This window comes from Leptosomus discolor, chromosome 2 (genome assembly GCF_034619465.1).
Source record: "Leptosomus discolor isolate bLepDis1 chromosome 2, bLepDis1.hap2, whole genome shotgun sequence".
Classification (NCBI taxonomy): Eukaryota; Metazoa; Chordata; class Aves; order Leptosomiformes; family Leptosomidae; genus Leptosomus; species Leptosomus discolor.
Window position 1 is genome coordinate 30,607,360 of NC_141392.1, and position 25,481 is coordinate 30,632,840.

General features: G+C 40.1%; 1 protein-coding gene across 1 annotated transcript in view; it reads left to right on the plus strand.

The window, feature by feature from the left end:
- Positions 1-18,761, plus strand: part of SPTLC3 (serine palmitoyltransferase long chain base subunit 3) — an 83,072-nt gene extending 64,311 nt beyond the window's left edge. Inside the window, exons 9-12 of the mRNA XM_086460827.1 lie at positions 2,091-2,217; positions 15,038-15,173; positions 16,161-16,290; positions 18,648-18,761. Of these exons, the coding sequence (XP_086316953.1) occupies positions 2,091-2,217; positions 15,038-15,173; positions 16,161-16,290; positions 18,648-18,761 (507 nt within the window). The remainder of the gene's footprint in view (positions 1-2,090; positions 2,218-15,037; positions 15,174-16,160; positions 16,291-18,647) is intronic.
- The last annotated feature ends 6,720 nt before the right edge of the window (positions 18,762-25,481 follow it).

Here is a 25,481-nt window from a genome sequence, read left to right on the forward strand (position 1 = left end):
ATTATGTATGGTATATTTCGTTATCTTTATGCTCAGACTGTTTTACAGGAGCACTATTCTATTGTTAGTACCATTTTTGTCTGGATCCCAAATGCACATCAAACAGTCAGACTCTCTTGTTTTTGTCTAATGTTCATATTATGTAATTTGCTTGAGTTGGGTGTTTCTGTGCCACCCTGATGACTGTTGTTTGTCTTGGAAACCTTTAGACATGTTGTGGTTGACTAAATACACTTCGCTACACTAATTCGCACGCAGACTGCTTGGTACTTTGTTTCACATTTGTAAACAGTGTGTGGAACAATATTGAGAGATTAAAGCCACAGTTTCATCTACTGATAAAAAAATTCCCAAACAGTTGTGGATTGTCATAGTTGCATTTTTAGGAGGATGGAGAAAGAGGATTACTGAGGGCCTTTTGCAATAGTAAAATCTGTGTCCTCACTCACTCTGCATACATTAACAAAACAACTTCTTGCCAACAACATATCAACAAAAAGAAGAGCTAAGCTTGTTTTAACTGAGGGTGTAGAAGAAGAGGAAACAAAATCAGCACCATCATGAAATGTCATCAGTTTTGTTGCTTGACAGAGATAGTGGTTGCTGATTATTTACCATTTTCTTACCCTGCTGAATGTATTTCTTTAGTTTGCTGAATGAGTAGGAAGCCTGTTTAGACAGCCCATATGGTTGTTGTCAGGATAAAGTTAATAAAGGTAGCACTTGAGTAGGATAAAAGGGCTATAAGAAGGTAGAAAGTGTATATTTCTTACTGTCTTTTTTGGTTTTGGCCCTGGAGCTCTTAAAACAGGCTATCCTAATACATCAAGAATCAATTATCTTTGTTTCCTTTCCTTTGCTTCCTGAACATGTATTGACTGTTTAACTCTTACCAAAGACAGCGTGGCTAGTGCACCTAGAAATTGTAAGAAGCCTAGACCTGTGAAAAGCAGTCTAAACTAATTCATCACCTAACCCTTGGAAGTTTTCTTAAAAGAAAGTGGGTCACACTTTTCATGCCTGTGCGTATCACTAAGCTTTGCCTCGGGCTTCCGGGTCTTGGGAGCAGCTGCTCACTCAGCACACTTAGCACACTTACAATCATTTCTCCAGCCAAAAACTCACTGTAGTACTGTTTATTACATCAGCTAGAGCACAGAAGCCTTCTCAGCTATTTGATCAACCCTTAGGATTATAATTGCAACACAGCAAAGCATAAGCTGTATGAGGTTAAGTAAATCTTTATCCTTAGCATTGGAGTTATGGCATAGACTCATACAGCTTTTTTGCCAATAATTTGTGTTACTATATTTCAGGGTTTTTCTGGTGATGTTTTTTTTATGAAAGGTAGTTTTTTAAGCAGGCCTCATCCGTTTCTCACTAACGTGCATTTAGCTCTTAGAGTGGTAACTGTTATTCTGATATTTTGCACTGGGAGGTATAAGCTGTCATAACAACGATGGTCTTAATCAAGTGCTGAATTCCTACAGTATCCCCGGATTCAGGAGAGTTACTGATGCTTTAGAACATGCATACAGTGCAGAATGCTTTTTCTCTTCTCAAAGATTGTGATCTCAGTTATACAAGGAAGTGTTAAAGCAACTATGTCAACTCTATGTGTCCCTGACACACTGATGGGAAGTTTCAATTGAAAGAAATTTATATGCTAATAGCCAGAGATAGATCCCAGTAAGGTTGCTTTTCCTAGGTAACCTCTTGTGGTGGAGGAACTGTACTGACGTCACGCAGGCTTTGCTTCATTCCCAGAGAGGAACCGAGCAATATTTTAAGTGCAGCTGTTCATTGGTCTTTAGATTATTTTGGCTTCTTTATAGTAAGTCTTAGCACAGAAGTAAACATAGTTCTATTCCAGACCTTTGTTTCAGCTGTAATTGCTCATATTGTAAAGTATTTGCACCTGCCTGATGTTTCTTCAGGCCATGCATTAACAGCAGAAGTCAAGAAAGCAAACCAATAACTGGTGAAACATCCTCTTCCTTTTGCATGTTCTCACTCCTGCAGTAGTTAAGAGGGAGATCTGCTGTTTGGCCACCTCAAAGCTCATTCACACTTTGTTTTGCTTGTGTAAGGACCTTGTGGACTTTTTACGAACTCATTCTCACAGTGCTGTGTACGCTACATCTATGTGTCCACCCGTAGCAGAGCAAATCATCAGGGCAATGAAATGTCTCATGGGACTAGACGGGACAACACAAGGTAAGCCACTCTCTTTAGCTGCACTTATTTCAAGTACTACCAGAAAATTACATACAGGCACACAGAAAATGTCATCCAGCAGCAAAGTAGTATGGTAATGCAGTGCAAAAGAAATAATTCTAGCTGAAAATTAATATACAAATCATCATACTTAAAAGTACTGTCGACTCTATTTCTTTTCCATACTCATCCACGTGCAGCAAGGACGGAAATACTCTGGAATTCTGGCTCTGTAAGTTGCCAGCCCACTCTGCTTTGCAGCAACAAACAGAAGTGCACAAATTGCCCTTTAGTAGATTGTCTGACTTCGTGGGAGGGGTTCCTAAGGATGAACTTTCATTAATGGGCTAGAAGCTGTCAGTTTAACTTCTTTGTAAGTTTGAATCTTCAAAATTGCGAGCAGCTCAAGCATGGCACAGAATTTCAAAGAAGGTGTATGTTAAATGATGGTATGAGAAGATGATCTTAATAATTCCTTCCTCACTCAGTCATTAAGTATAGTGTCCTAAAGCTAGTTTTAAAGTACATTTTGTCCCAGAAGAATTGACTACTTGGTTTCTTTATGAAAAATCAGGTTTATTTATAGTCTTTTCCTGAAGCTGCAGATGCAGCTACCATGCAATCCTCTGTGTAACATGCTTTCTATGCAGCAAGCCACAAAATAACCGTGACATATCTATCTGCTGCTGTTTCAAAGTGATACTGAGACATATTCAATGTTCTAGGGCTTAAATCCTAACTCAGACTGGTGGTTTTTGAATTTGTATACTTTTTGTCAGGAATGCCCAAGAATCATGTCATTGTGTAACATGCAGTTGAAGGTACAGGTCCTGGTCTGCATTGCAATTTCTTTTATACTGGTCCAGCAGCACTGTGCTGTGCTATTTTCTCTTACCTTGTGTAGGACTAACAGAGTAATTCTGTATTAACCCTGCCTGATAGATATGACTGGGGTAAGGTGGGAATGGAAAGGTAAAAGGCTATATGAGAGCAAGAAACTGCTCTGCACTGTTCTGTTGCAGTGCCCTAAAGGGTGGTTTCAAACCGTGATAGACATGAGGCTATTAAGACATTTATCGCAGCCCTTCACTGTGGCCAGAATTTACTGATCCTGGTGTACAAAAGGAGGGATAGACAATCGAGTCTCAGTGCCAAATTCTGCTGAGTGCAATAATAAAGTGCAGCAGAAGTCCAGTGTAGTGTGTGGACAATGAGGAAAAGATGCTTTTGTCATTTTGACAGAGAAGTCAGAGTGTAATGACTGTTTCCAACTTGAAATTGAAAGGTCAAGGTTGTATATGCTGATGCCTACATCCTGTTCAATATAAGAAACCATCTCTGACATGTTTCTTCTACCTTGGGGACTACACGTGCAACCTGTCCTGCTGAGCTGCTCCCTGCGTTAGCTCTAGGAAATGCTTGCCATCAGAGGGCAATCTTACACAGAGCCTGCCCAAGAGTTATATACTTTAGGCTCTCATAGATGCCGTGTGTAAAATATTAAACATGCAGAGCATTTCCAAACCTTCAAAGCCTCTTAAAAATGATCTTCTGCTAGCGTGATTCTGCACGCAGTTCAGTGCAGGCTAACAGGAGAACTCTGTTCAAGATGTAGTCTTTTAAGATGTGCATGTCTGACCGTCTTAGGGCTAAGAGTTTGCACCACTTTGTCTTTCAGAAGCAGTGTTGTTTAATGACACAATGTTGTATTTCCGCACAAAATAAGTGCTTATTAAGTCTTCTGCAAATCCTTTATGAAATAAATTACTGTTCTGTCAGGTTTTTTTTCAATTTGCCTTGTAATATGAAATGTAAATAAGTAGAAAAACAAATGAATAAATCATATATCACAACTTAGAGTATGGCACAAAGGCTAGCAAACTGGCTATGATGTGTAAAAATGTTTCTCGTCCTTCTGAGCCAGACTCATTATTTTAGTCTATTGGTTTTGCTTTCATGTGGGCCTCCCTTCATTAGGCTGTCTTGTGGACTACAAAATAAATAAATAAATAAATAAATAAAACAACCAGAAACACAGGAAAAAATGTTGTGTTGGACCACACTACAGTGCTGCTTTGGCATCAGAGAGAGGAAGGTGGTGACTTAGAAAGGAGGGGAGAGCAGAAGGAGAAAGCACTGTGTCTTCTTATATATTTATGTTTCCAAGGACAACAGCGGCCTTAGTGGAGTTCCTTTGGTCCACTGTCATAGAAAACAATGGAATCCTGCATGTGAGCTGTCCTTGCAAAAGTATGAGCCGTGTAGCAGAGACACCTGGCAGAGAAGGTTCAGGTGAACCAGAGTTGCCATAGGGTGGTATGGACCCTTTGTTCTCTGGAAGCCCGTTGAATCTATAGTAGGAGTTTATTTTGCAACTTATTTCAAATGGCATTCTCATCCTACAGGATGATTTGGGGAATCCTTTATAAGGAGATGTCCACTGATGGCTTGTCCTCCAGAGGGCATTTCTGTAGTGGAGGGAGCCTTGCAAAAAATACTGGGAATGTTCTGGAAAAGAATGAAATGAGATTTTGCCAAAATTTCCATGTTTAACTTGAGGGTTCTTCTTGAAAAGACCATGAAATAATGGGATGACAAATGTGTTAACACAGCATATTCTTGCACCTGAACTTCATGACTGACTCTTCAGCAGATTAATAGAAAACTAAGAAAAGGAAAACTGATCTGGTCATTTAAACTGCTGCTCTGAAAACTCTTTGTTCTATATGTTTTAGCACTTCACACAGTCGTTTTTTATATTTTCCCAGATATTTAGCTTTTATGTTCCCTTCAATTTTTTGCTAATTATTCTCCACTAATTTGTTAAGCAGTTGATCTTGGAAAGAGTAGCATAGGTGGAATTATATAGTGGGTAACGCCAGAGGCCAGAAATGCAGCAATACTGCTTGTATTTATCCTGGTGTTTACCCAAATGGTTGATCTCCTATATTTTCTTCCTTTATTTTCAATTAATAAGAATATGGTTGTTTGGAAAAGGAATCAGGGTGTGCATTTCCAAGTCAGGATCAGTATACGGGATGCATGGCTGCAGGATATCAACAGATGTTTACGGACACAGGGGTTACAGCTTCATTACGTGGAAGGAATAGGTTAGCACTTTAAAAATAATTCTGTGAAACCTAAATTGTTTAGCTGGAAATTATCCACAGCAGGTGTTTCAGGCTACAATTCTTTCATGTAAACAAAAAAGGTTCAGTCCTTCCTCAGAAGAAGGCTAGATGTTCATACAGGAGGTTGACAATCTAGGGGAGAACAATTTTTTAAAAATACTTTTCCTCTGAACATCTTCAGTTTCTCCAGGCTTTGGGATAAAGATTTTGATTACAATAGCCAAGTTTATAATTTTCGCCATGTCTATGAAATACCATCTGAGTCTTGTGTTGTTGCAAGTCTCTAAAAAATCACTACTTGAAATAAACATTGACAAATCTCAAGATCCACTAAGTAAAGGAGCACCTTCCAGCTCAGTCTGGGTGGCTTGAACAGAGTATCCCACACCTGGAGTCCGGGTGGAGAACTGGGGCTTTGAGCACCTGTGTACATCCTGCACTGTCAGACATTTAAGGAAGTGAGCCAGGAAGATTAAAGAGAGAAGAGACTCTGCCAGGCAAAGGAGACACAACAGGGAATAGATAACAAGTGGGTGATACGGATGGAGACTAGGACCAAGATGAGATGCTGGGAAGACAGGCTGGAGAGGCTGCAAAAAAAAAAGGCCTGGTGTGGGGAAGGAGAGGGAAAGGAAGAGGGACAAATGTGTCTGCAAGAAACTACAGCAAACTCATGACCCTCCAAACAAGTGCTGGTACCTCAGATGTTCCTTGTAATTCTCTGATCTACAAACTGCTGTGAAAGTGTACTAGCAAGATGTGTGCTTGCCTTCCTCTGCAACAAGAGACTCCAGTTTGGATGGGGAAGTCCTCATTTTAAAAACCTTGCACTGACATAAGTAAAAAGACACAGAGAAGACACGGTATATCCCACAGAAACCGTCTATAAATGTATGGGTATGTCCCATATCAATATTTGTGATAGTTGTGAGACATTAATGTCAGGATAATGTGACTGGGAAGACACTGCAGAGCCCATAGCCAGCTATTACAGTTTCCTTCTTTTGTTGTGCTTTGTGCTGTGACTTGATAAAATGAAGCACAAAAAGTGCTGAATTAGGACAAGATAGTAGTTCTCTCAAAACTAATATGCACAGTTATTCCTGCCTGGGAGACAGGGATAGGTTGGGATCACTATGACCAAGTCCCCTGTTTCTTGAGTGACTTGTATCAGAAGAGTCAGAGAATGGCAACAAAAATTGCAAATGCATTTCCATTTTCATGTAAAATCATAGTTTTAGTAGAGTATAAGTCCTGGCATTTTTCAAAGCCGTGTTTTAATAGGACTCTCTGAAAATCGATGGTTTGTAGAACAAGACACATTCATTCTTGATAGCATAATGTCATAGGTATTATCATAATTCCTATTATAGAGTTGTTCAAAAGCATATGAACTTCTGGCTGATGTATGTCCTTCAGTAATGTCATAAGGCAGCAAGTTCCACAGTTCAGTTCATATAGTCTATAAAAAAAAATAATTATTTTACCCCTCTTAAGCTCTTGTGGCCTTTTCATCTCAAATGTGTCTGTCCTCATTTATTAGGAACTATGGGAAGCAGAATTTCCCATGGCATTTAGTCTTTAGAATTCATAATATAGATATTCTTTATATGTTCTCCTCGTGGCTTCTCATTACACCACTGGAGATACGTCAGGAAACTCAGCAGCTGCCTTAGTGGTTTCATCCCCATGATGAGACTGTAGTTGACTCAGAGTGTTTGGAACCTGCACAGATTTTCAAGCACACTTACTTGCATGCAACACAGCCCCTCCAGCTGTGACCTCAGACCTTTTTTTGTTTTCCCTTTCTGCCTGAGAATACCAAAAGCATATTTTTACACTTAAATTTGATAGGTAAAAAATAGAACCACTAGGCAGACAGAGTTAAGACTGCTAGCAAACGTAAAGCAATTTTCTTGATGACTAATAATAGATTATAGTGGTGTAAAAAGCAAATTGCAGCATTTGCAAAGGCATCATTTTTCTGTTTAAGGCATGGCAAGCAATAATTCACCAACAGCAATAGGCATTTTTCATACGTTTTTATGGGATGCTGAAAAATTTAAAACCCTATCCTCAGGAATTCACTGACCTTGTTATGTTAAAAGATGATTCCTGAGATTGTTTAGATAGAAAGTGTTTCTTTACAATGTTAATTTACTTTGCCATTTATGCTGATTGGTTTATCTTTTCGCAACTACTACTTTTCATTTTCATTTTTAGCAGACTTTGAGTTCTTGCATTTGAGCTCATTCAGATTGCAAGAAGCTGCAGAGTGCTGCTTTCTGGTTTGGCTTGGTATTAAAAAGATCTGGTTTTAAAAAGTTCATTTTTAGAACATTTCCGTCTGCCTTAAATTTTTGTATAACTGGGAGACCATCTTCTTAAAATGTTCAGTTTCCAACATTTTCCGCTGCTATCTAAGCTCAGCAATCTTTTGATTAACTTTGCCTGTCAGTGTCCTCTGTAAAGTCAAAAACTTTCGTTTCTGGTGCAAGTAGAAACTTGCAACCAGCACTGGTGCAAGGAAGGGCAGTCTCGCTCTCCTTTTTGCCTCTCCCCCCTGCCTATCCCCTTATACGTGCCCGTTTTCCTTATGCCAGCACTAGCGATTATGCAGCCATGCAATGAAATGAATCAGAGAACTGATCTAGCTGCAAAATAACTGACCCTCCCACAAATGGGTAGCCTACAGCCAAACTGGTTCCCTGATCCAATCTACCATATGGCTATGTGAATCCCAGTGCCAGGACTTGAGCAGCTGGAGCTGAGAGGAATGATCCCTTTTGCAGCAAAATAAATCTGTGCCAGACTGAACTGATCATGAAACTGTAGCTGTAAGCTTTAATACTGCAAGCTACTTGGTGATGGACCCCTCGAACCTGCTCGAAACAACTTGCACAATCAGTCATATCAAAGTGTATCTTTTTACTGTTCCCTCTCAAATTCTCACTTTTCTGCTTATTTCTGAGATGATTGCTTCTCTCAGGTACTCATCAGGCAGAATGCTTGAACCCTGGCTTAATTTTGGTATTCCAAATAAGCATGTGGTTACATTTAAAGCGCTTAAGTGAATGTATATCCTGTTTGCACAGCACTGGCTCCATGACTAGGGCTCCCAGTCATTGTGATGGTGAAAATGCTAATGATGGTAACATGCTGTCATGATTATTATTCGTCTAAAAGGAACATCACAGATGTTCTCCCAGCAGTGGATGATGAAACAGAGCTAAATCCTGCCATCTTTACTCAAAATAAGTGAGACACGCTGCTCCAGTGGAGCCACCTGCCACGCAGTCCACCTCCTAAAGGAAGCCATATGTATCCATGGAGGGTCAGTTGATCTGGAGAAGCAGGGTCTTTGGAGTATAGCGTTTGCAGTGATTTGCAAGAGCTCTGCGGATTGATGAAATTCTACCTCATTTGAAGTCACTTTTTCCATAGTCAAAGTTAAACCAGTGCTGTAGTCCTCCAGCAGATCCTACCCACGGTTAGGTGTCCCCTGGACTCACAAATAAGTATTAACTGCAGGCAGAGGAGGCATATGATCAGACTTGGGTGTGACTTGTAGCCTGTCCTCCATCAAAGAAAGCTACACTTCCACCAGGGACAGAAACACGCAACTCCATGACAGAGTTGTCTTTTAAGCGGGTCTTGGCTGCTGGGATAGAGCATGAGGATCCCTTCTCCATTCCAGATCCTGCTTGCCGCTGCCCAAGGAATCCAGCACTGTTATCAGCCTGAGGAGCACAAAGGAGAGAAGTGCCTTTTCTAACGGCGGTATTTAGATCACTGGCATTTCAGAAGCACCTAATGTGATACAGATGGAGCACATTGTGCACTGGCTGGCTTTCAGCAGGGGGACTGATGTGCTTTGTGATTAATCACCTGTGCTGGGAGTAAATAAGGCTCAGCCAAGGCTGGCTGCTCTGTCCCCGCTTTTGTGCGCGCCATTGAATGCTTACATTATATATCTGAATATTGTTAAAGTGCTGGGTAGGCATAGCTGACTCATTTGAGAAATAATGAAAAAAGGATAGAATATGTACAATTTTTCTCCTTTCTGCTTCAGCTGAAATTGTCACTTTCTTTCCGCCTTAATCTGCTCTGGAAAGTGTTTTGTAGCAGTTCACAGTTAAAATTGGACTGACTAAATAAGTCCTTAAGGGCTTATTTAGCAGCTGAATTAAGTTGAAATTACTAGGTTTCTAGCTGGCATTAGATTGTAGAAGAAAATGTCTTCACTTCTCCCCAATTCATAGCAAAGTCATTTTTTTATATAGATTTTTTTATCTGACAACATATTTCCTTTAGGCAGCCTAGTTTTATAGCACTCTATTTGTGATTTAATGCACATGGAGGTATATGTGTGTTACTCTTATAATGGAAGCAGAGGAAAAAAAAAGAAAATCTGTCCATCTGCAACAGTTTAGTGGGGAAGAACTATTGTTTTCCAAATTTTTTTTCAGCCTATGAAAGCTTGCTTTTTACTATCTAGTTGTTAGTAGAGGAGAGAAGGGAGTGGAGTTCTCCATCCAAGGAACACAGATTGAACAGACACACTGACACTGGTATGTAAAAGTTTGATTGTGTGACTAATTATCTAGAAAGACCCTATGACCCAACAGCTGGAGAAGATTAAAACAGGTGGATTTGTGTCTTGAAGAGCCTAAGGCATGCCAAAAAAAAGTATGGCATGGGATTATCTTTCCTGTAACTGATTCAGGGAAAATAGCTCTCCTTCAATTAAAATACACCTGAGATCTTGATATGAAAGGCTACAGGTTGCTTATTCCTGTTTTCAATATACTGAGTCAAGATTTCCAAGGATAGAAGCTAAAGGAAAAGTTCAAAGGTAGAATGTTTGTGCAGGAATTCAATGCAGCCAGCTTCTCTGCTTGTTAAAAATCTTGCAAGAGTGAAAAGCAGACATCTCTGGAAGAGGAAAACAAACTTTTGTTTCAGAGAGCTGATAGTTTTACTGCCTCTTCCGCTGCCAGGATAAGGTCCTCAGCTGGCACAAATAGCAAAGCTCTATTGAAGTGTGTGGAGATATGCCAGGTAACAGCAGCCTGAGATCAGGCCCTCAGACGTGTAGCCAGGATGTTTTCCTGCTGTCAAACTCCAGAACAGCTCCTCACTGAACCCAGGCCTGAAGCCATAGCCTGGCATGTGATAAAGCATCTACCAAGTCTGTTACTCCAAGTGTCTCTCTTAAAAATCTTGTTGCTTCAAAGAAGTTATGAGCAAGCCACTATCTTTTATCATTTTTCCCTCTCTTGCCTTCTCTTTGTATTTTTCCTTAAACTAAACCATATTAATTTTGAGCTATAAAGACTTCTAAAAGCCTGCAGAAATTAATGAGCTAAAACTGGCAATACGCAATAATGCGTGTCAAATAAAAATATAATCTGGACTTTTCCCAGAATTGCCAACACCTTAGAACTTTGCAGTAAACCAAATATTTTTAAAGTGGTGCAACAAATGTAAACTCTGAATTTGCCAGCAGTAGGTGGGTTGCATATGCAGTAAATCTGTTTTTGTTGTACCATCCAGGCAATTAATCCCGTATTTCAACAAAATCTCAGTAAGCTGGCTGTGTATCAGTGTATGTTCCAAGCAGCTTGAAGATAACTTGTGAAATTTAAGAATCATTTATTGTTCAGTTTTCATTCTTTCTGTCCCTTCCTAATTCAGCTAATAAAAAGATGTAGAGCTCATAATAAGATCATACTCAACTTTAGCTGAAAACTCTGGAGCATTAGTGGGCTTAGTTTTAATTAGCTAAGGGTCAGTTTTCCCTGTCCAGGCTGTTTTCTCCAAACATATGCTGTATTGTGGTTCACATATTTTATGGAATATAACTGATCTGGATATCCTGCATGCTGTGTTATAAGCTATTTTCATAGGCTGTAAATCCTCAAGTATTTTGCAAACTAAAGATTCTTGAACAAATAGGTTACTGCCTAAGGACCTGATCCTCTAATTGGTGCCATACAGGTAAATTCTTACACTCAAGTAGACACAGCTATATCATTTTAGCTCAAGAGTCTGACTCTGCAGATTTTCACCCAATAAATGACAAAGGATGCAAGACCACAGCCTCAATAATCAAAGAAAATAGTTTTTAAATGCAGTGTCTTTGGTTAAACACACCACAGTGAATTTGGACTAAGATCTAATTCTAAACTGAATTCATCACTCTTACACTGATTTAATCTGCAGCGTGAGGGAAAAATTGGGCCAATGAGACAAAAAAAAACCCAACATTTTGTTCAGATCTGCCTACTTATCTGATGTTGGAGTGTCCCATAAAGGAATAAAAAAAGAGCGTTGAAATACAGTTACAAACTTTAAGGGGTTTATTGCTCTTATCAGGACAGCCTATAAGATGACTGTGTATATGATGTATGTATGTGGTCTTTGACCACACAACTTAACATGAGAAAGGAAAGTGTTGACACTTGGTAAAGAAATAGGTTCCTCCCAGCCACCCACCCACAAATACAGTGTGTGTAGCAATCGTCTCCTAATGTGCTTTTTTTCCCCTCCAGATATATGTGAGTGCTCTGATCTTTTATTTGGCTCTTTAATGCATCCCTGCAAATGAAATTACTATTCTGGGATGTTGCTAAAACATTAAAGCAGCTCTTTTGCATCGGCATTGGCTGGTTTGAAATGAGTTCCATAGGGAGTCTCAAAAGGGGATTTGTCCCATCACAAAATGGTTAAGGATATAGATTTAGCTAGAGAAGATTGGAAAAGGAAGAGGTGGTTGACTTCTGTGGAGTTGCCTAAAAGTCCTCTTTCAGCTCTAATGTTTCCTTTGCTGGGTTTCCCTTCTTGCTTTGGAGTCTAAATTTCTGGTACCTAAAATAAGTGGAGACAAACTGATCAACTCTGGGCCATGCACATATGGTTTGATAAATACTGAACAGCCTGGAATCTTGCATGGCTGACACTTTGTTTCCAGCTTTGTGGTAAACAGCTGAATAGAAAGGAGAAGGCAGCAAGTCTTAAACTGCACCCGCCAAGAACATCTGCATTTATGAAAACTTTCCCTAATTGAAAATCTAGTAGTTTCAAATGCTGTAGACTTTGAGTTTGGAAACTAGCTTAGGGGCTGCTAAGATAGCAAGAAGCAGCAGTGGTTTTAAACTGCAGTTCAGATTACTCCTCCACCCTCCTCCTTCTAATTTGGGCATTTGGGAAGTGCTAATAACATCTTTACAAATTCTAACAAGGGAAAAAGTCTCTCTTTAGACTGCAGACACATTATTCTGCAGTTCTTCTCTCACTCCCTTTCCTTGCCATCTCCTCTGCCACATTTCTCCTCCTCCTCCTCAATATTTCCTCCTGGTTCTTTGAGATCTACTACACGAAAAATATTTTTGGAAATACCACAGACTATTGTTTTTATTAGTGACTGGAAAGCTTTGTAGTAGGATGCTTTTGTGTTTCATTTGTTTTCCTTGCTCTGGCACAGCTGTTTTTGTTTTAGCAGCATTAGAGAGATGGTTAAACTATTTGTGGCCTTTTCTAACCCAGCAGATCTCTTCCACTGAATGCTTTAAACTGAATGACTGAAACTATAACTAACAGGTTGTCTGCGTGGGCAGTTTTGTGCATAAAGTTACAAATGTACTGGTTTTATGAGATCTTTTAATTTGTTCAGCAAAACACTGATCACTGTGAAGCAAGTCCCAGTCTCCCTATAAATTTCCCAGCCAGAACATTGACAGAACCTTGACTCGGGAAGATACAGAACAGATGAAGCAGTAGATCTTGTTCAAACGTGTGCATGCTCAGAAATGATTAATGGGAAAGAGGTCTATGTAGGTGTGATGATCCCCACCTTAGCCAAGAGGGAATAGGAAGAAAGGCCACAGCAGGTGGTGGGGCAGAATGTGGTCTGAGGACAAATCTGCCGAAGGTGATGGCAGCTACCAATGCTGAACTGGCCGCTGTGGCTACAAGGAGGAAGATGGGAAATTAGGAAACAGGCATCCAGTCAGAGAAGGGTGACAGCAGAAAGGAGTAAATGAAGAATGAAGCAGATGAAAATTGAAGTAAAATGAAAAAGTAAATGGAGAATGAAAAGGTAATACATCTGTGCAAAGGCATCTTAAAAGCAAATTGAAAAAGAGGAAATGAGTTGTACTGGAGGCTTCAGTGTTCACGTCTGGGGACATAATGTAAGTAATATTGAAAGTATGGGCTGATGAATGGCAGGAAAATGAGAGTTAAGAGTGTAGCTGAGATGTATCCCTCTAAATCCCAGTCTTACCACATGTTCCCACCACCTCTGCTGGGCAGGCACAAGCAGCCGCACAGCGATTAGGTTTAGAGAATCGATCTGTTTGACATTGGTTTGGCAGTTTTCTTCCTGGCAAGGTCAGGCAGATGACAGACCTGGCTTGGTTCATCGTGTGGCTGTGTGAATCTAGGACTGATACTGGGAAGGCAGTGGGAAAGGGCAGCATGTGGTTACAGGGTAGGTGGCACAATCCCTGTCAGCACCTTATAGAATTGGAAGAGCAGTGCATATATCAGCTCAGTGACAAAATATAATGTAGGCGGAGTGGGGAAAGGACATACTGTATCTCCTACCTACAGTAATGTTGAGTGTGCTTTTCCCTTTTGTATGCAACGGGTGGGGAAGCAACCGCACTTGTTAGAAACAACCTCCGTAGTGAACTACAAAAGAAAAGGCTGAGATGACTTTTCAAGCACATTTTTTCTCTGCTTTTTTTTGTCTTTTTCCTTCATTAAAAATAATTGTTTTCAACTCTCCTGTCAGTTTTGCTGGGGGACACATCAGTAGATTCATGACTGAATGAGGCCAGGGGCAATGCAGAGAACAAAACTCGTGTCTGAAAGTCTTGAATGACTCAAGTCTGTTGTTGGATGATAATATTGAGGTAATAATAGCAAGATAAGAGGACAGAGAAACAGAGTAGAATTCAGCAAGGAATTATATATAGAGATGCATATTAAGGTAACCGGAATTATGCTGAATGTTGGTTACAAACTGCAGAAGATCAAACCTTGTGTAATAACAAAGATTATCACATGCTTTTCCTCTGTCTAAAAAATTGCAACAGAAGCATCAGTTTGAGCTGACCCAAAATGCAATATTTTAAGCTTTATTACAGTCACAGAATTGGAAAAAAAAACCCACAAACTTGTATGCACAGAACTAGCATATAAGAGGACCCCTGTGGAATACTGTTACTGAGAAAAGATAGGCATATACTGACATCTGTAGCAATATCTGTAGACACTGGTTGTTTCCCTTTATGGTGAATTATATTGAGAAAGAACATACTTCATTTACATGTCCTGTATCCACAGAGGCATAAAACTACCTCTCTATAGGTATGTGTCATTCATTAGGCTTTATTCAGTGCAATACAGGAAAGGGAATTGTTCACCTCTCAATCCCCAGAAGACATGCTGTTCCTGCCGGTGGGAAGGCACTTCACAAGTACAAGAACATCAGTCATCTGTCCTACAAAGCCATAACCATCGATGCAGTTGCATTTAGCTCATTCTATGGTTTTCACCTGAATCAAATAACATTTCAGCCAAACTTTCTTGAACTGTTACCCACAGCCCTGTTTCTTGCCTGTTACTATACTCCGGTTATGATCTTTGCACTGACTGTTCTCCTGACTGACTCATTTCAGGACTCCAAAGAGTGCGCCAGCTAGGGAAAAACACAAGGTACTTCAGACGAAGACTGCATGAAATGGGCTTCATCATTTATGGCAATGATGATTCTCCTGTTGTCCCCTTACTCCTTTATATGCCTGGTAAGATAGGGTAAGTACTGAAAAGAAAACTGTTGGCAAAAAGAACCTATTCAAGTTCATAAGTTGCTTGGTATACACTGTGAAAAATGTAGTTATGTGCAGTAGATGCTTCACAAGAGAAACATCCACTGTTAGGGGAATTCATCATTTAGTTATGTTCTATTTCAAATTTAGCCCTAGACTTAATTTTGTGTTGTTCCAGTATTCAGAATTTTTAAAATTTTTCTTATCCTTTTTTAACTTGCTCTGGACTAATATTTTTGATAGCATTTTTTATTTGGATTTTTTTTTTTTAATTTGTAATCATTAAAAGAGATACATTGCCTTTGAAGTATGAATTGTTTTGGATGGATGTTCTTTTCCCCTACCTGATTTTTGAATGGTCTTTGTATGTTTTACCATTCAGTACCCATCAAGCAGCAGTTGTGCACTGATTTGGATGTGCAGACCAGAAGTCAGTAGTAGCATAATGTAAGAGTTGAGCTGTGGGGTGTATTTGCAAGTAGCTTAGAGGAGCTATGTGCTCTAGGCCTAGTACATACCACACAAAAGGTTCCTAAACTGGCCGAGTAATTGTGGGAGCAAAGAAACCATCACACAGATTGTTTTATTCCTGTTGATATGCAGGAATCCAGCTCTCCTACCTTCCAGAAGCTCCAGCTTCTTCCATGCTTAGGGACTGCGAATGCCCATGCATTTTGATTTGCACTCAAAGTCTTTCATTGACATAAATGAATTGTGTCTATTCTACAATGCTCTCTCTGCCATCATACTTCTAGTATTTGGCACTCACTTGGCTTCATGAGTTGTTTAGCGGCAAAGAATCTCAGTCCTACTGGTAAAATTCTGGCTTTTGTTGAATTCAATGAGAATATTACCATCCACTTCAGTTGAAGACAGGATTTTACCTATGGTCTTATTATACTTGAATGTATTCTCTCTGTGGTCAGTTTGCTGGAGATCATTTACTTTCTTTTTTTTCTTCTTTGATCCTTAGGGCTTTTGCAAGACGCATGTTAGAAAAAAATATCGGTGTGGTTGTGGTTGGGTTTCCAGCTACTCCTATCACAGAATCCAGGGCTCGATTTTGTGTGTCAGCTGCACATACACGGGAGATGTTAGACACGGTAAGCACAGCAGATGTCCTGCTGAAATTAACTTCAGATGCAAAGCAGGTTGGGAGAAGCTGTGTGTCTGTTACTTTGAATCTCCATAATTCATTTTTACATTTGTTTTTCTGGCCTTATCACTTGATCTTTAGAGGCATTTTAGCCTTATACATTTTATTTTTTAAAATAAATTATGGGATAGTTAACTTGTTGTGTTCATCTATTTCTAATAGTGGCCAAATCTGTCATCACTAATAAAGAACTACGTGAAGAGCACAGCAAGACAAAAGTTAAATGCGAGGTCAAAACTATCAGAGTAGGAAACCTGAAACGATATGGAAATAATTGAAAATCAAGTTTTCTGTACCCTTATTTTCATTCCATATTTCCATGTGTGTCTTCAATTGCAAAAGTATATGGGACAGCCTTGGGGGTACAGGTGGAAATTGCAAATAATATTTGGAACTGATTGAACCTAATGAATTTTAATTAGTGCTGTCTGGCCTGTCTCAGTTCTGTGTCTTTCTGTGATACCAGAAATACTGTTAAGAGTATGTTTAGACTTCCATCAGAAACCTCCATTCCAAAACAGTCAGAAATCTGTTTAAAATAAACTCTTTCAAATTTTCCATCTCCCTTTCTTGCCGAAGGTGTTTTTGGCCTGGCTTGATATACGTTCTTTCATCTCGGAACAAGCCAACTTAGAGGCATGAAACACGGGGGGCTTAACAACAAATTTCAGGCTTTCTTTTTCCTCTCTTTGCACAAGTATGATGGTCAAGGAAAAAAACCTGTGAACACGGAAGGCATTTCAGTTAAAGATGCCACTCCTTCACGTAGATGAGCACATGTGCCTGCAGAGGCCTCTCCATTTGCATCCTGAGATTCACATGGAGCTTGAGGCCGGAGGCCTGCCTGGCTGACCAGCTCCCATGCCGGTGTAGATCCCTCTCAAACAACATTGAAAAATCTGCCTTGCATGTGTGCAGTGTAAAATTCCTGCTGCTCTTAAAGGTGCAGTAGTTATTAACAAGGTATAAAACTGTGAAGATAATATTGCATAGAACAGGGCATAGCTATGTGCTTGTGTTGGTCATTGCCAGCATTTGCTGTTTGACTGTGCAGATTTTGGCTTATGTAACCAGAAATAGGCGATGAAGTTGATCTGAAGGTTACCATTTTGATTTTCTCCCCTCCTGCCAGCTCCCAAATGTCAAGCCCATTACGTTTTTGGGGCATCACTGCCTGTTCACTTCCTGCTGCCTGCACATTGCAGCTTCCTGGTACCAGTGAAGGTCTGAAACGCTCACCAGCCATCACTCTTGAACATGCCATATTTTTGCCTTTGAAAGTGGGATCATTGCTGTAGTACTTGTGGCATTCTTTAAATGTCCTTACAGTACAAGGGAATGAAAATGCCCTGAGTTTGATTACGTGCAGACGGAAAGTTTTTAGGACAAATGCTTTGTGAATATGCCTAAATCCAGGGTAACAACAGGTAACAAGCACAACGAAAACTTCCCTTTGGCAAAATTTGTTTTGAATCTCAGCCTGGAACTAAAAAGAGGAAAGATTCATGAAAGGGCAAGCTCCCAAGAATAACTTCCTTAATGACCTTGAAGCTATCTCTCTGCATAAACCGTTACTAAATTACTCCTTTTTGTTCTCAAGCTCATTTTAGTGGTTTAACGGAAACAGGCTCAAAATCAAAATTGCTGTTTTCTTTGATGCCAAAAGGTTGGCTGCTTTTGAGTGTGGGTCAGATGCTGCAAAACACTGAGCTGCTTCTCTGTGTTATAGAGTTCCCTGGCTGCATTTTGAATCTACTGAGAGCTGGGAACTCAGCTAAGTAAATTGCGTTACAATATTAATGCATTATTAATTATGCATGTTATATTAATAGAAGAAGATAATGAAATGCACTAAACTATTCAGACTATTTATGATGACTGATCAGCACTGTGGGCTGAGTCCCATCTAAGAAATTCAGTTGCAACTCCAGTCTTTGGGATCTATAGGGAAATACTGAAGTATTGCCTTACACATCCCTTTTGCATAAGCAAAAGTAGCTTTTATCTGATTTATTATCTTCCTGTGCTTTCAGAAAAAGGTCTTTTTTCATCTGTGCTCAATTAATATACTTACTAATAAACCATCACCTACTGAAGGAGTGAATTCTGTTCTCATAGATGCTATTGTACATCTATGACTGCATTGATGTTCACTACAGGAGAGTGAAAGCAAAATTTGCCTGTTTGTTCTTTAAACTTTCTTTAATTGATGCTTTTATGATCTTCTTGTTCTGCTGTAAAGTAGAAGTTACTAGAACTTCATTTCTTTTCCAAGAGAACTGACACAGTATAATGGTCTTACAGGTTTTGAATGCTCTGGATGAATTGGGTGATTTTCTACATCTGAAATATTCCCGGTATTCCAAGTCATCTCATCCTGAACTGTATGAAGAAAGTAGGCTTGAACTTGAAGATTAAGTTTTCCACCCATGAAGAGAACATTATGATGCTATGAAAGGGGGGAAAACCCAAAAACTAAAAAATACAAATGCATTTCTTCCCTTCTAAGGACAATTTTTATTTCTCAGTTAATTGAAAGGAGGGGAAGCTCAGGTGTTGCATTTTATTGTATCAAATTTCTGTATTCAAGAGACTGAAATATTGATACAGGTTTGCCTCCCCAGGAGATCTGCCCTTCTTACGGTATTTTTGATGCAGAATGAATGCATCCATTGATTGAGTTGCTAACGTACAGCTTTTGTTATGGCCTCTTTTTATGAAGAGGCTTCAGATAGTCTTAATTGTGACTGAAATAATAAAGTTTAAAAACTGAATGTATTCCAGTGTAGTATGGTAATATAGATGAGCTTCTTCAGTGAGATTGTTTTTATCTGTTAAAGAGCATAAATCAAGACTGCTACAGGGGAATAAGCAGAAAGTAACCTCTTTAACGAAGTTGCCCTATCATACATTCCTCCAAAGACAAAAAATGTTAGAAGGTGGCTAATGCTGAGAACAAGAAAAGTAGCTTGATCAGATCATGAATTTCTGACAGCAGATTATGGGAAAGGGAAAACGCCTCCTCCCCTCCACAGACCCTTTCTCGGACACTTTAATACGCTGTAAGCTTCATAATGTACAAAAATCTGGGCTTACACATAAAAAGAAATGCTTTTCTGCTAACGCATTTGACCTACAGTCTATCACATCTTATCACAGCATAAGTTCTTCAGCAGGCTTGCTCCCTTCTCGTGTAGCAGTAATAAATAATTTTAATAACCATTTAACTTTCCCGTAAAAAACTTGATCAAAACAGTCAGATACTTGCAGTTCACAAACTGCAGATGACATTTATGGGCCCATTCCTAAGTTTCTTGAACTACTTAGGGGCTTAATAAATTCACTAACAAGTACATAATGCTGAAGCTGTTAGTTACATAGAATGTGAAGTTTAAGATACCATAAGCAGTTCAGCCACCTGCTAAATTGAAAACTCTGCCATTTCTAAATGTGCTAAAGTCATCCACTTAATAACATTTCTTGAAATATTTTTGTCTGGTTTATGCATGTCAGGGATTGTTTTACTTGTCTAATTGCAGACTTCGAGCGGTTGGTTTTTCAAGTAATTGATTGCGTCATCTGAGGGAGAAGATGCCTTTGCCCCCTTTTCCACTGCCCAATGCTCAAAGATACTTGAAATGCTGAAAGATACTTGAAGGAATTGTTACAGCTGGCAGTTTTGCTGCAATGCCTGCAGCAGCATCATCGTCAGACTTATGTGGGCTGAGTTGCTTGAAGGAGATTGGAGGGGTTTTGCCGCCTTTGCAGCGTTGAAAAGTGGTTCTGCAGCTTTAAGAATGAACTCCAAACCATTCCACGCTATCAAATGTCATTGTAAACACATCAGATGAGAGATGTTTAGCTTTCTGTTGCACAGATGTACCACACTTTCATGTTCTCTTGAAAGCTGCAGTGTAAACTTAACCCACAGCTGCAATATTAGATTTAAGAACAGAACAATTAAATTGTGGAGTACCAATTACATTATATTACTCCCTGCTTGTTAAAGCAGGTTTCAGGATATAACAAGGCTGATTGGTTATGAGGGCCCATTTTTTGTTGGATTTTTGTTGTTGTTTTTGTGTAAGTTAATAAAAATCTAGTGGTGCCATAACTTTAAGAATTGATTACAACACATTCCATCATATCAAATGTTGGCTTTAGGAAAATTATATCAAGGGCTGGGGGAAGACTAAATGGTGTCACATGATTCTTCACTTTGATAGACAGTCTTGAAAAACATTGCAGAGTTTCAAGGGAGCTGTGTTTATGGGTAAGAGCAGACTCACTGTATAAATATTAAAATACCCAAGCATAGGACAAGAAAAAATTAGGAAATGTGAACTTTGTCTTTAAATAACCTGGCAATTTGTGATGTCCAGCTTTGTTACATGCAGGGTGACTGCACTTACTGTGAAGGAGATGGGTTGAGAAATTTCTGCAACCTGTTCCTTGAGGAAAAGTACTGCATTGGATATATTGCATTTTGATGTCTATTGCTGAACATCTGTGGCCAGATCCTCAATTGACTTCTGACCTTCCATCTTGGGGTATACGACCATAGTTTATATTTCAGCAAACATTATTACACGTGCTGTTGCAGGCAACATGTTATTTCCCTCAAAGAGAGGCCTGAGATTGATTAAACTACAGAATGATCACTTTTTGTCTCTCTATAGGGGAATGTTTTCTGTCTAAAGCCAAATTCTTCCTGCCCTCAGAACATTACTCTCTCTCAAATTAAGGAGACAGGACAGCTATTTTTCAGAGACTGTCAGTTGATTTATTATATGCACTCTTCTGATTTCTTCCATCCCTTACACATTACAGAAAGTACAGGCTGACTGTCCCTGGGCTTGGGCAACATTTAGGGAGAAATCCCTGCTCCACTGGTGCAATAACAAAACTCCCAGGAACTTCAGACTTTTAGATTTTTCCCATGAGGCTTAGCTATGGTCTGGCACTGGCTTTTCCACTACCATAATTTCAGTGGAGTTTTTCCAGATTTACATCAATTTTAATAGGTTTAGAGTTGATCAACATTGGCAACTTTATTTTAGCTAGCTTAGGAAAAAAAAGATCTGATGGAGTACTTATTAGAGAATTAGCACATTTAGCATAAGGATCGTATATTTCCTAGAATATACTCCATCTTCAGGCACGCATGTTCCCAGGAGATACAGTTCTCTGCTTGTTTTAGAAGGTTTTGAAGAACTGCCTTCAATAAATAAAAATTGCTCAAGTTGTCATATTTTAATCCAGTGGAATTGTAACTATGAATACGCTAACTTGTTATTGGCAAGCTGCAGTTCCAGCATCTTGTTATCTTACATAAAATCTTGATTGACCTTCATGCTATGAAGAGTTGTCTGTTTGATAGAGTATCTGAATTCTTTGCCCTTTCTTGTACCTTTATCCCACCTCATCTTTTAGAAAGCCTTAATTTCCTGAGTTTGTTGAGCTTGTCAAGGTGATTCTCCCATCTACTTCTCCTGTTTCTTTATATTGTTCTCTATATCCTCCTAGTTTCTCTCCTCTAGGTCTAAGGGAAAGCACAGCTGCAGAGGACCTGAAGTGTAACAGTTGGCTTTTTAGGCATTGCCTCGCTCTGCCTGCTTTTCCTGGTATCCTCATCAACTCCTGTAGACTTTAATCTTTACTTTTCAAATAAAAGTTTCCTACTGATGGTGCTGATTTTCTAAGATGAACCAAATCTGAACTGCCCAAGCTGTTGAACAAAAAATGGGCTTGATCTATCACTCATGCAAGTGTAGATCAGATTAAATTTTGCTTTGAAGTCGATACTGTTGGTTTAAAACTAATGCAACCATGAGAGCAACCTGTCAGTGTGAAGTGAGCTGCCTGCATTTATTTCAGAAGGGTTTGAACACTGATGACTCTGGACTATTTCACAGCCACTGCTCTTCACAGAGGACTGAGAGATGGGAGTGCAATTATTTAAGGTAGGATTTTAATTTTCTTTTTCTTTTTTATCCAAAATGTGTTTGGTTGAAGGTGCATCACATATTTTGCTGTCCTGCTGAGACAGGGAACAGAATAACGATGCAAGAAAAGCAGTTTACACTAAAGGTGTTCATGTACTTCCTAGCCTGCTTAGAAATCCAATAGAGATTCTCTAATATGTGATCTGCTTTTTATTTGTACATAAAGTTTAATTGTTCTTCAAATTAAAGCACAGATCAGGACCAAATTTTAAAGAAAGCACACCACCAGCTGAGAAACGGCAGATGTCGTTCCAATACTGGCAGTTGAACATTTTAGCCACTCAGATGCTGCCAAAAAATAGGATCTAGGTGTTTCCCTCATTTACTTGTACATCCAGTGCTGTTTGTCACAAGATAATGAGAATCTCACTCTAACCATTAGCGAGACAGAGCTTCAGAGCTGTCAGGATAGCCCCAAAACCACCACCCAAGTAACCACACAAAATAACAATTTTGTACCATCAGAACAGGAGCCTGGGGTCTGCATCAGACCGGTTGCTCAGCAGTTACCTAAGAGGTGAGTGCATTTCTTTCCAGCTATGTAGCATATCACAGACAAGTGATATGAGAGAGCAATGATAAATCCATTTATATCACATGCTGATCAAATGAAAAGGGTAATATAGAGGCACAGGATCTGGAGAGACATGGTGGACCTGGAGACTTACACTAGATCCAGTTGTGTGCAAAGAATTTTTTTGTGCAAGCGTTACAGAAGTTGCTACATCTTTTTGACCAGCTAGGTAGAAAACTTTGTCTTTAATATCAAAACAGTGACTGTGAAGCAGGCAAAGAGAGCTATTGCACCCTGTGTGTTACTCCAGTTTGTTTATTAAGAGAAGTCAGGGTACATGGGGTGTCATAGCAGATGTCCCTGACACTTGGTACTCTATTACCTTCCATAGATTCTTTTTGGAGAGTCACTTCTGCCAGAGGCTGTGACAAGGCCAATAAGTATTAATTGTAATCAATATACCTGAGTTGAAAAACTTGTGCTACTGGGGTAGCCAGGTTTGCATTAATGCTTGAGCCACCATCTGTAGAAAACAATGCTGCTGATGAAAATTGTTCAGAGGTCATTCCAGTGACAACTGTGCAGAGCATCACTGATAATTGTGATGTGCTCATTGGGCTGCCGCTGGAAGTGGCTGTGGTATGGTGACAACTGCCTGTGCTGGTCTGCCAGGTGTAACCGATGCAGCTCCAGGACAGGCATAACAGTCTGTCCTCTTCTTTGCAGATACAGAAGGACATGGCCTGTAGGTCACTTCAGCAGATGAATTTCTGGGAAATCAGCTCAACGACAAGATGTAGCCATGAAAGCAGGACACTGTAAGAAGTCTAGAAAATCGATTCTCATAAGTAGTTACCTGCAGTAAAAGACAGAGACATTTTGATATGTGTGACATAGAACTGTGAATTGGTTGAAGAAGTCAGAGAGTTGTGGTCAACGGGACAGTCTAGTTGGAGTCCTGTTTCTAGTGGAGTCCCTCAGGGGTCAGTACTAGGACCAGTACTATTCAATATATTCATCAATGACCTGGACAAGGGAACAGAGTGCAATGTCAGCAAGTTTACTGATGACACAAAACTGGGAGGAGTGACTGACACATCAGAAGGCTGTGCTGCCATTCAGCAAGACCTAGAGAGGCTAGAGAGCTGGGCGGGGAGAAATTTAATGAAATGCAACAAGGGCAAGTGTAAAGTCTTGCATCTGGGAAAGAATAACCCCATGTACCAGTCTAGGTTGAGGACTGAACTGTTAGAGAGTAGCTTAGGGGAAAGGGACATGGGGGTCCTGGTGGACGGCAGGATGACCATGAGCTAGCAACGTGCCCTCGTGGCCAAGAAGGCCAACAGCATCCTGGGGTGTATTAGGAGGGGTGTGGTCAGGAAGTCGAAAGCGGTTCTCCTCCCCCTCTACTCTGCCCTGGTGAGACCCCATCTGGAATAGTGTGTCCAGTTCTGGGCCCCTCAGTTCAAGAAAGACAGGGAACTGCTTGAAAGAGTCCAGCACAGAGCCACAAAGATGATGAATGGGGTGGAATATCTCCTTTATGATGAAAGGCTGAGGAACCTGGGTCTCTTCAGCTTGGAGAAGAGGAGACTGAGAGGTGACCTTATTTATGTTTATAAATATGTAAAGGGCAAGTGTCAGGAGGATGGAGCCGGGCTCTTCTTGTGATGTCCAATGACAGGACAAGGGGAAATGGGTCCAAGCTGGAGCACAGGAGGTTCCACATGAACATAAGGAAAAACTTTTTCACTGTGGGTGTGACAGAGCACTGGAACAGTCTGCGCAGAGAGGTTGTGGAGTCTCCTTCTCTAGAGACATTCAAAACTCGACTGGATGTGTTCCTGTGTGACCTACTCTAGGTGGTCCTGCTCTGGCAGGGGGGTTGGACTAGATGATCTTTCGAGGTCCCTTCCAGCCCCTAATATTCTGTGATTCTGTGATTCAATGGTGCCAGATGTGATGGGTGAAGCTTGCTTTCCTATCACCCTTCTTGAAATCATCTCAAAGAATTTGCTACAAACATAAGCTGACTCTAGGATCCTGTGAATGGGACAAGGTATATGTATCCGCCAGTTCTTGGAGCATGGAACTGATCTCTCATGCCATGAATTATGAAGTACCATCATGTTTGCTGCCCTTGTCTTCGGTAGCTTCATTTCCACAGCACAGCAAGCAGCATGTCCATCTTACCAGTGCAGAGCACAGCATAAAGTGGACAGCTAAGCCTATTTGGGTCCAATATGACCCTATATGGTCCATGGCACTGCAGTGAGTAAATGTTTCTTGGCACAGGCTGGCTTTTGCTGTGCTGCAAATAGACTCTTGTCTGAAGCGCATTACCCATCTCCTGACCTCTCCAGCAGCTGTTCTGGAATAGCACAGAAGTGAAGAAATCAGTGGGGACATTTCAAAAGCATAGCTTCCCGTGTGTGTTTCCTGGAGCTTGCTCTGACACAAGTATCCTGTGTGTGTCCTACTCTCCCCTTGTTGTTACCACACAAACCTCATGATGACTTGGCTCTCTGCACTCTCCAGAAACTGTTTTGTGCATTGCTGGGGATCCTACTTTCATGTGGGAGCTGCTTTTCAAAAAACCCTAGCACCAAGGATGCAGCC